Below are 12,411 nucleotides of genomic sequence, written 5' to 3' on the forward strand. Positions count from 1 at the left end.
TACAGACCATGCCTCCTTAGTTTGGTTACAAGAATGTGTGTAGCTCTGTGTCAAAAGCAATTAACATATGCCACATGTGCTGCTACCACCATTCAACAGGTCAGTTACCCTGTCAAAGAAAAAAAAAAAATAGATTTTACATGATCCATTCTTAAACCAATGGTGGCTGTTTTTTACTACCTTTTTATTCCTTATATACTGACAAACCACTTAATAATTTGTTCCAGTAACTTTACGGTTGTCACATTTCTATAAATCCCCAGCCCAATTCCTATTTTTCCCTTTTTTAAAGGCAGATACTAGGTCTGCCTTCTCCTAACCCTCTGAGACCACACTCTTTCTCCTTGAGCTCTCAAAAATAATTGCTAATGATGCAGGAAGTGCCCTTTAGTTCCTTAAGCAAGTGTTACCAGCTCTACTGACTTAAATACCTCAAATTTATCTAAATACCCTTTAACATGTTATTTTCATATTTTGGCCTGTGATTCTATTCTTTTCTGGCTAATACTGTTTTAAGAATTTAGTTAAAAATAACTAGAGTGAAGCAAAAGGCACATATACCATTTCTTTCTAATTTTCAAGTAATAAAATTTTGCTTGGTTTTATTGTAAGCTGCCTTAAGCCTTTTTGAGGGAGGGAGAGCTACAAGTCTAAAAATGAAATAAAATATTCAGGTAGTTTAAGTCTCCTGTTATAACCAGGTCTTGCCTTTTGAATGTATTTTTTCATACTACTTAATGCAAAGAATGATAAAGTAGGAAAGAGCTATGTGTAAATGCAGAGTACAGTACAAAATCTTTTGTAATGTCTGTGTATAAGAAACAGAGTGAAGGACAGTGAAACAACTGTAAGAGTGATGATGATTACCCAGACTGTCTTCTCTTTATCATCATCATAAGACAAAAAAAATCCAAACACTGGCTGGCCAGGCACATCCTTCAAGATGCATAAGGGTGGTCATAGACAGAAAACAAGAGACTCTTGGACTGCTTAGCCTTTAAGCCAGCAAAATGAAAAAGTACCCCTTGCCTCTTCATCCAACCTGCCCAGTTGCCAGATTTTCATACAAATGTCTTTATGTCCTTTTCCATACTGCCTCTTCAGATTCCCAAAAGTGATTCCTAAGGCCACTACCCTGTCCTCCTTCACATCCCCCATTCAAGCCTCATTTCAGCTACATCTATAAGAAATCAGTCCATTAATAAAAGCTAAACTGAGAGTCAGGCAGCAGCAGATGACATTTACTGTTTTTAATTTTAAAATCCTTCAATATTTAAAATGGTAATTACATTAGATTTGCATATATTTCATTGTATTCCTCTATCTCCACTCTCTACATGTCACTTGTCTTCTTGAATTATAAGATGTTCAGTGCAAGAACCATATCTTGATACACATCTACAGTGCCTAGCAAAATGTGGACACTGATTCTGATTGGAGAATTTGCATGCTACTGCAACATGCCTAAAAATGAAAGCATTTCCGTTTTAAGAAAACTTCCTCCTAAAACCGTAACAGTAATAGGTGAAAATGACTGAATTCTTATTAAAGAATGCTTCAGAATGCTATGCATTAAGAACACACATTTAGCTGCATACTGCTTGCTTTTTTGGTTTATGTGACTTGTACATTTTACTTTACTGAACTGTACTGAATGTACATCAAGTTTCAGTTTCTGGACTAAACCTGCATATAACTTTCACCTACAAATTTCTCTTATACTAGCTTTGCAGTTGACATCTAGGTTGTAAGAAGCCTAGTTACCAAGTTGTTCTGTAAGACATCTGAGACCTTTCTTCCTTCTTTCCCTCTAAGTCAGTAGTTTTTCAAGACAGAATTAAAATCTATTTCCCAACTGGCCTGCATAAACAAACAGCCAATTTGTGCTTAATATTTCTATTGCTATTATGTAGATGTTTAATTTTAGTATCAGAACACTTCGGGCTGTACAAGACTGGAGTACCTTACAATCTAAATAACTGAAGTCCATTGGCAGGGAAAAGTCCTTAATTTCCTTTGTGACTGAAAAAAATTTAACAAGAGCTTAAATAACTGTTATGCAAATAAAGTCTACCCCTAGCCTTTTATCAAAATAGTCAGTTACTATGACAACAATCTGCTGTTACAATATTATCAACAGTGATCTCTTCCATGAATGTTCATGATAATGGAATTGGATGCAAATGTACCATGCATATTAAAGCTGTTTTATTACACATCTACAAATAGGGTTATAAAACCCAATAGGCAAATCCACTTCTGAGTATCAGCTTTTTTATGAGGTTCAGATATATTAAAACAAGAGTTGAGATAAGAGTTCAATACAAATAAACACATGCCATTTCAGAACTAAATACTAATGCAAAAGCAGCAGCATCTAAATAGATATACATTATACTTTATGTCTATCCCATAATTAAGTAAATATCAAGAAGTTTCAGAAGTTGTTTTAACTATCTATAGTTACAGTACTAATGTAATTTCTTAACAACTTCAGCATCATTTTCCTGGAAAACAGAAGTACAGTCAAAAGTATGGAGTGACAGGTTCACTTCCTGACTTGTAAGCATTATCACAGAAATGAGATAAACAGCTATGACGCATTCTAGGTATTTTACTTTGTACACATACCGTATTTACACAAATCCAAGATGGCCTTGAATTGAATACAACCCACCAATAATTAGATTCTAGACATGGAAAATTATAAATGTTATAAATGCAGGAAAGCAGCAGCAGCAGGGGAATGAGTGGATGGGAAAGCAGGAACAGGAGGGCAGGTAGTGAATAGGCAAGAGGCATGGGCAGTCTGACCCCCACCACTTACCTGCACACCCTGGCTTCTGCCTCTGCCATCACCTGCTGCCTGCGCCTTCTCTTTTTCCTTCTTATTGCCCCCCATCACACCTCCCCCTCACCCACTGTCCCTAGCCAACTTGGACACAGAGGAAGCCCCAAAGCTGCTCCTGACCTACTCCTACCCAATGCTGCAGGGAGACCAGCTTGGCTGGAGACAGCACATAGAATCCTCTTCTCCTCCCTCTCACCCCAACTTAACCGACTGATGTTGGACTGCTCCAGCTAGGAGATGTAGGAAGCAGCCATGCAGTAAGCCCAGCTCAGCCAGGGACAGCAACAGCAGAAACATTCAGATTCCTCCTTCCCACAGTCTGCTCCCTGACCAGCTCCTCTCCCCACCCTCCACAGTCTCTCTTGCTGGCAGGGAGCTGGACAGGGAAGGAATCCATTTGCCACTGTCACTGTCCACACCAGGAGCTCCTGCATAGCCACTCCCCACAGCTCCCAGCTGGAGCAGTCTGATACTTAATTTTAAGATGAGGTTTGGTTTTCCCCATGGCTATACTGTAGCAGCACACTGTGCAAGCTCTTAGGTGCCAATTCCCCCAACACTGAAGGATGTGCCTCACTCACCATGCCATGACAACCGCCCCCCCAGCAACAGCATGTAGAAGAAGTTGAGGGGAGAGAAGGGGAGCCCCGAGCACCCAGGGAGTGCATGTTAATTCCTCAGAGGCTGCATGCAGCCTGCCAACTGGATAGCCCTGATCCAAATCCTGAGGTACAGGAACTAGGTGAGCTTCAGATTTTACATTACAGATAGCGACTAGCTAAAACAAAGTTCTGTATGAGCGAATTTGCTCTTATGCAATGACCCTTTTTATACTAAAAATTCATTATATGCAATGTAAATTCACTCTTATGTGATCAGTGCAATGGAAGCCTGCAGTCAGTTGCTTTGTGCAATGCATTGTGGGAGTGACGCACACCAACATATAGCCTCCTGTGTGGATCCATGCTCCTTGCTCATTGTCTCCAACGTTTCTGTGGTTGCCATCCCCATTATAATACAGCCCTGTGCTTGTGTGTACTGTCTGCTGTTGGTGAGTAGCAAAATTGTCTTGTAAAAGTGGTAGAAATGGTCTGGGGGTCAGTACAGTTGAGGTCTTGGAACATATCCCTATTTGTTACATTGTAAAGTAGGTTCCCTTTATGAGAACTTGAGTTATACACTGTTTTCCAGGAACGCATGTACAGCATAAAGCAAAGGAAACACGTGCGTGCACATGCATGTTGATCTATCATAGGTCTGGAAGGGACCTCATTAGATCATGTTCATCCCCTGTTCAATGTGAGATCACTCTTAACTAAACCACCCCAGTCAAGCGCCATCTAAACTGCTCTTGAAACTTTCCAGGGATGGAGATTCTACCACCTCTGTAGGTAGCCTGTTCCAACAGGAATAGGGACCATGACCATCCTCATAGTCAGAAAATTCTTCAATCTAAATTTCCTCTGCTGCAGTTTGAGTCCCTGGCTCTTAGTCTCATCTGCTACAGCCACAGAGAAAAGCCCATCTCAATCCTCTCTAATTGCCCTTCAGGTATCGGAAGAACTCCCCTCAGTACTCTCTTTTCCAAACTACACAATCCTAGGCCTTTCAGCCTATTCTCGCAAGTCATGTTTTCCAACCTCTAATTACGTTTATTGCTCTCCATTAGACTCTCCCTGATCTGTTCACATCTTCCTTGAACTACAGGGCCCAAAACTGGACACAGGACTCTAAGTGAGGCCTCACCAGTGCTAAATAAAGCAGCAGAATCATTTCTCTTGATTTTGCCCTAGTACTGAGAAGCCTAGTTAGAAACATCCAGCCAGCAGCATAAGTAGGACAGAGCAATGGGACAACTGTCCGACAGTAGAGGGAAAAAAGGGGGAGGAGTGAATAGCTGCCGCTGGAGTTGCACAACTGCTGTGGCAGCACAACAGCATTCAGAAGTTGCTGTAGAACTCATTATGTTGCAGCTGCTTCAAGCACTTGGCTGCATTGTTACACCTCTGCATCCAGTAACGGAACTCTAGTTCCCAAGAATCTGTAAGATCTACAAGAGTTGTGAAAACATCTTAGTGGACAAAAAAGGCAGTATTATCAATATTATCAATACTGTAACCACCAGTACTGCTACTAGTTCTTCAAATATATTTATATTCAAATGTGATATTGAGCAGTCTAATGTATATGGTACTGACAACTGAAGGTTGTCAGTAGGGGGATATAGGAAGGCGATGCAGTCAGCAAAAGCATAAAATGTAGTACAGATGCTAAGGAAAGTGACCCACAAGACCAAAAACCTCACAGGACATGTATGGTTTTGAAAAAAAACAGCTCAAATGATGTGTAACGATTCCCAGCCTCCTTCTTGGCAGATAACCAGAGACAGTAATTGGTGTCAGGACCCGAGTAAAGATCTTTGTACCTTCCTTCCTGCTTTAGGCAGCAGGAGCCAATGACTGACCCAAGCAGAGTTGACAAGATTCAGTGTTTGTTAGCAGCATGAGGTCTCTGAGCCAGCAGATTTCTTATTCCCCCCAAGTAGCATGCATTTCTTTTATCCTGGACACTTGTTGAAACTGGCTTTGAAGCAGAAAGAGGCTACTGCTGAGGGAGTACCTCAGAGTCAGATATACTCTACATAGACTTCTCTGCCAGAAATTATTTCAAAATAGCCTTTACAAGCCCTCTGTGTTCAATCACAAAAAGAATTACAGGCATCACACCTCAAAGTGATGCCCAGGTCACAATTATCCTACCTTATTTAGAGAAGGGGCAAAGGGAGTTAACTTTAAGCCTTTTTAGCAGGTATACCCCAAATTAAGCATCACCCTTTCCCCAAGTGAAACTCTGATCCCCTTCTCCTGACTCATCTGCTGCTCTTTTTGCTCCCTGCCCTCTTCCTGATCTGCTATATGCCACACAGAGGCTGTTCATCCCACTGGTTTAAAGGGTGCTTGTGCAGCCACAACTGGTGCTACTGTTTAAAGCATTACAAAATTGCACGGACAAGGCATTTGTAAGCAAGAGAATAGTAACTTCTGTAGTTATTTGCAAGATAGGAGCAAGCTACAGCACACAACATAACTTGATTCCAACTCATTCTATTATTTTCTAATGGAAAGAGTCTTATTAAATAAAGCTAAAGCTTGTATATGCTTTTGATGAACTCCATACATGCCATTACAACAATAGTATCTGTCTATAACTAAGGTTGAATTTCTGACAGAATCAAATTCTCAAAAAGAAAATATTGTGATTATGTTCTCAGACTGAAAAATAATAGTTCCCTTGAATCTGGTAGCATATGTATAATAATGGTGGCATAACTATATGCTATAACCATGTAAGATAATATTTAAATACAATGCTACAATTACAATATTTAAATATTCTTATGAAAATGCAAAAGGAAAAATTCAACCTGCCTTTTTTTTGTGTGTTCTGTTTTCCAACCAATCATCCATCTGTTCCTCAATCTCTTCAATAGAAGTTCCATGGTCATAAGATGGTACATATGCACTGGATTCTGAAGCTGTGTATATAGGGAATTCAGATTTTGGCTTCTTGATTTTAGGCTTCTTTTCCTCTACAAAATAAAGAGAAATAATCTCTTACTAGCATTACCTAGAAACATGACTTACAGGTGCTATTAGCTTCCCCATTGTTAAAGCCAACTTAAGATTAAAAATGAGATGGAGAGGGAGAGAAGAAACACAAAGGTTTCATACATTTCCTAATTTCACGCATTAGAATAACCCTGACTGGAATCAAGGTGAAGCAAAGAGGTGACTTACAGGCCTGTTTTTACTTCCCTAACCCTATGCTGTTCTGTGCAAAAAACCTTCAAAAAGCAAAAAACTTCGGGCTGATGTGTAGCAATTTTTTCATAAGTTCTCTAGTTTAGAATTAGCTTAGTCTTAACATCTAAAGCATTAGGCTGATGTAGATGTCCAGGCCTATTTGCAGAGATGATGAGCACTTCAGCTCATATGGAGAATCGGGGATTCTTTGTGATATCTCTTATTGGATCAATTGCTTTATTGGGAGAGCATACTGCTCTTCAGCTCCAGTTAGACATGCTCATCACCTCTGAAATTCAGATGCCAAACATCTCATAAGTAAACTGTTGCAATTTTGAATTTGTAAAATTTTGTAAAGAGGAAGAGGAGAGAAGTCTGTCCACAGTTAACCAACAGACCCCTTCCCCCACCACTGTGAATGAAGTTGACAGGATTTGCTCAAGCCCAAGCAGGATATGTTCATAGGATGGTGTCAAGCCCATGGCAGATGGCTATTTTAAATTCTTTTCTTCAGAGTTCCTGAGTACCATAAGAGGAATGCTTTTTTGTTTTTCTCAAGCAAGCCTTAGGAAATCTACAAAAGAGACATTACCCTGCTGTAGAGAGATTCTTAAAAGTACAGGGAAGGCACTATGAAATATTTTATGTACCAGGCAAGGCTTTTATAGAAACTCTTAAAAAAAACTGAGATTATAGAATACAATACATGGAGCAAAAACATTTTTATGATGATCATTAGGGATCAAAATTCTTTAAAAACACAAGAAGAAATTGGCACACAAAACATTTAAGTTTTAAAATTAATAGATAAAAGACTAATGACCCTCTAAGCATTTAAGTATACTTAGTTAGGAGAACTGTTTTGTGACAAGTAAACCTGCTTGAAATTTAAAAATATGTTTAGGAAATTAATCTCTGTTTGTGAAAAACTTAGTATGCTCTGGGAGTTCCTATGGCATTTCTGCAAAATGCAAGGCAAATGTGCTCATAGAAAAATACAAAGTGAATAAATAAATAAATAAAAATAAATATTTAAACAAACTTTTTTTTTTTAACCAGGATGAAACTTAATATTGCATTATTTGTTTACTAAAAATGGAGGTACAAAAAGTCACTTTAAACAATGCAGTAAAGTTAAACTCCACCCTCAAGTCATAACTTAGAAATACTTTCAACATATACACCATTAATTTGCATGCTTTGCGTCCTCTAAAATTATATACCTTTGTGAAATATATTATGAAAAGAATATCTTATGGGTGAGAGTTAAGATTGTAAATGTAAAGCTGATTTTAACCATCAGTTACTAAAAGAAAACATATGAACTTCAAAGGATACTAGAATATTTATAAGTTACCCTTATTTCCATTCATAATAAAGTTCATTTCCATCTTGAAAAGTACCTATGCAGAAACAACATCTTTGTGTATACTCAGAGTTACAGTGGATTAATTTGGGATCAATATAAATTTTTACTACTATTTGGCTCCTTGGTGATGACAACACAGATAAAACAAAATAAACAGAATACTATCACTTCGTGAGCATCACCAACAGTTGTTTGCTTCCTTCTGTAAAATAGATTAAAAAAAAAATCGCTAGAAGACAAAGTGGTTGTACAAATGTAACTGAAGGCTTTATTTGCCCTTGAGAATCTTTGTCACTTGTAATGATACAAAATGGGAAGACCCCAGAGGTTGACTTTCAGATGCTGCATGAAGTTTGCAGTGGCTATATTAAAAAAAAAAAAATACTGATTCAGTGGTTCAGAACAAAAAGTGCTAAGAGGTTATCTAGATCTAGATGATAACTAAATCTATATATATATCTAGATCTAGATAACCTCTTAGCACTTTTTGTACTGAACCACTGAATCAGTAAATACAGAACTTGACATTCTAACATCCTCTCCCCCCACCTCCCCGCTTCCCCACTCCAACCTACATTCAGAGTAGAAACATGCTTATTAGTAATTATTACAGACTTCTCCCAGGCCTATTTTTAGTCATATGCCCATTCATCATCTTAAAGAGGTTTAAGAACCCTTTGGAAAGGTTTTTTTGTTGTTTTGTTTTTTAATATATATTCCTTTAGCCCTCAACTGCTTTTTTTGATCTATAGACAGCCTTGCATAATCCTAATACAAATGCAGGTAAGAGAACATAAGGTCAGATTTCAAAGGCCGTTCCCCAACACTGTGGGAATAGTTATTGGAGACCGAGACCAGTTTGTACCAAATCGCTGGTAGAAGTCACGTGTGCAGACATGCAAGCTTTCTCCAGGAGGAAATACAGACACTCCAGGAAAAAAACGAGTTGGCAACTACCAGGATTAAATCACTCATGGGACACTGAACATCTGCACACTTCCCCCAAGCCTCTCTCTCTTCCTAGGGACCAAGAGGCATGGCGCTAAGGAAAAGGCTCCTTGCCTTCCCATGATTGGGCTCATCCTGGTCTTGAAAAGGCATGGGTGGCAGCTGCTTTCCCCCTCCCATAGACTGGGAGGTGAGGCAAGCAGCAACCACCACTGCCAGCCCCCTCCTCAAACCAGACAGTCCCCAGCTTTGGGAAGATGTAAGTGGATTTACCCGTTTCCTCTTGCCATCCTCACCACCCAGCTGAGGGATGGCATGACTTTAAGAAAGTCTCCCAGACCTGGGGCTCCTTGGTCCTCCCGCTGGCTCCCTCATGCTGGGGGGGCAGCATTCTCCTGGAGCTCGAACCCTCGCTGGATGTCTTGGGCAGCTGCTGTTTTTCAGCAGCTGCCAACAGTAACTTGACAGCCTGCTCCTTTCACTGGCAGGGAAGAAAGCAGGCTGTCAAATGAGGGTCTCCCAAAGGCAGAGATGGCCCAGGGAGTAGCTTTCCATTGTCTCCTAACTGGACAGCTTGCCTGAGAAGCCCTCTAGCCATGGGGCTGGAAGAATGTCTGTAGAGTCCAACTCCCAGGCTATTTTTCTACTGGAAGAAGTTTCTTCTGGTAGAAATAAATGCCTGTAAGCAACCTTAATAAACTGATCCTGTTCACAAGTAAGATATTTAGGTATCAAATAACCTTAACAAGAACTACAGTTGTTCACACTAAAGAGTGCAATGTTAAAAAAAAAAAAAAAAAAATCTTGGTTAAGGCTTGCCTCAATGGAGGAGAAGTAAATCATCTATTATCACTGGTTTTTTTCCCTCTAAATACCAGTTTTCTTAATACCAACTTGTACAGGTTTTGACTCTTAGTTCATAATATACACCATATTTATTCTATTATAAAATAAAGCTTTTTCCCTCCCAATCAGCACAGGAAAAAAAGCTCCTCATCTTCCATTCACATACAAGGAAACTTTATTAATTACACTATCATTAAACTGCTGCCAAAAGTAGCATGTGCTCAAGAAATAGACACCTACTATGAAGTTGATTATATGTAGCCAACACCGAGCACGACTATAAACCATATAACCCATGCTGGGTAAACATACTAATGGAAAGTCTTTCCCCCCTTTTTGTTAATTATTATTAGAAGGGGCAGGTCTTCCCTCCACTGGGAACTGGCCCCAAACCTGGAGGTACTGCAATACCAGGCTGGCATCGGGAGAGCCAGGGCCAGCTCTGACACCCTCCCCTTGGTGCCAAAAATACTTTTATTAGTAGATGTTTTGGGGAATCCAGAAAAAAAGATGACAAAGCTGAGATGGAAATACAAAGTGCCTGACCGAGGGACTAACAATCGAGGAATGGGGGAGAGGAGGGGAACGCGACTAGGTTACAAGCGATACAATGTTACAATTCTTTGGCAAAGAATGTTTCTTCACGATCTGATTGGCTGTTTGTCAGCCAATCAGAGCACAAATAAAACATTACAGACAAATAGATTCAGGCTTTCATAATATGAGATTTTCCCTATATAGAATCTAATTACTGGAGGAGATGTCTTATATTCAGGTAAATACAGTACAGTATGTGTGAAAAGCATTATCCAAACAGATTAAAAACTTAGGACCCTGGCAGACATTAGTTACTTGCATCTTAAATAGTAACCTAACCACACATTCAGGCAATTAATGGTGCAGTATAATGGGAAATAAGCCACGATCAGCTAACTGTCGGCCAGCTCTGGGGACTGCCCCGAGTCTGTTTAGAGCCTCAATGTGGCCCAGAAAACAGCTGATGAGCATCCATTTGTTAGGCATCTGGCTTTTAACTTGACAGTGAAGGAAGAAACCACGATCATGTTCCCAGGCTGCCCCTGCACTGTCAAGTAGGGTGCAATTGGGATCCAATTCCCCATCCCCAAAACATTATTATGGGATTACTGGGATCATGGATCAGATCCCATTGTGCCACTAAATGAACATCTGAACATTTAAAATAGCCTTATTTTAAAGAAAAATCAAGTACAAGAACAGAATATCATCAAAATTTGTGATAAGCAAAAAAGATATCCTCATTTTTTAAAAGCCTTATTTGAGAATTTTCTGAAGGTCAGGGGAATTTTCTCTTAAGTCTGCAGACCTATAATATCAAATTTTTGCAATTTTAAGCTTCAATCTAAAAGGGAGGGGTTGGGAGGCAAGGTCCTGCTCCACCTTCCCATAGCAAGGATAACTTTTCAAATAAACTTCATAAACAAAGATTCTCTTTCCTCATGATTTTCCATTTTTCTGAATTATACATTTTTTCCCATGATGCAAAGCAGACACTGTGTGAATTCCAAGACTGGTCTGGGACCAGCCGCTCCACCACGAGCCTTGCCAATCCTTGTCTGATCCAGCCTGTGCTGGCCCCATGCCAGGGTTTGTGCTGCCAGTGGTGCACAAACTGGACCTGTCAGCGCAGGAACTATACGCAGGGCTGGAACTGGGCACATGATTCATGCAACACCCCACAAGACTGTCCCTGGCTCCAATATGCACATGTAACCTGATTTGGTTTAGCTCCAGAGCCAGGACCCAGGAGTGGTCCAGTGAGATGCAGCATGTAGCACAAGCCCTGTGCCAGTCACTGGGTCATGAGCAGCCCCTGTGGCACCAAGTCCACCTCACATGCCACCTATCGTGCAAGCCCCAAACTAGGGCCAGATGTGCACTGCACACGGCACAGAAGCAGCTTCCATGGCACCCCATCAGACCGGCCCTGCATGCTGCCTCCAGCATGGTTGAGTGGGGCCATCAGACCAGCCCAGCAGCCCTCAACCAGCCCATAGGACCAGATAAGTTTGATGCCCCAGTCTACGACTTTGATCTCTAGGCACTAGCATGATGTAAATTAAATCTCCTATTTGTATGTTTGGGATTCTGAATGCTTAGTTTTTAAAAGCCCTTCAGAAAATGCACACAAACCAGCAACCCAACCAACGTGTGAAATAGTTTTAAGGAATATAGGTCTTGTTACAGAAATACGAGTTCAGTCTTTGATAAGACTGATAACGTCATTTGTGTAAATCTAACATATTCAGACTTTGTTGGTATTTGACATGGTACCAGTGTAACATGATCAAAAAATTAGTATTAAAAAGTATCAACAAATCAAATGTTTAATGGATTAAAAAAACCAAAACTAACAAATAGCAAAATGTAATCAGTGGGGATTCACTCAATGGAGTGTTTCCAGTGGGGTTCCAAAAGAATTAGAATTATGGCCAATGCTAATTAAAGTTTTCACCAGTTTTACAGAAGTACTGTATTGACTCAAATCCAAGATGAATCCCCCCTTCACCATTGCCTTATATTTGAGAATCTGTCTGGGTCAGGCAGTGCCTCAG

General features: G+C 40.0%; 1 protein-coding gene across 2 annotated transcripts in view; it reads right to left on the reverse strand.

Annotated features, from left to right (window-relative positions):
- Nucleotides 1–12,411, reverse strand: part of DNAJC1 (DnaJ heat shock protein family (Hsp40) member C1) — a 193,675-nt gene that overhangs the window by 65,966 nt on the left and 115,298 nt on the right. For both annotated transcript variants that reach the window (XM_090047307.1, XM_090047308.1), the window contains exon 8: nucleotides 6,280–6,440. In XM_090047307.1, coding sequence (XP_089903433.1) covers nucleotides 6,280–6,440 — 161 coding nt within the window. The remainder of the gene's footprint in view (nucleotides 1–6,279; nucleotides 6,441–12,411) is intronic.

This window comes from Crocodylus siamensis, chromosome 5, assembly GCF_052110815.1.
Source record: "Crocodylus siamensis isolate JL-2025a chromosome 5, ASM5211081v1, whole genome shotgun sequence".
NCBI lineage: Eukaryota > Metazoa > Chordata > Crocodylia > Crocodylidae > Crocodylus > Crocodylus siamensis.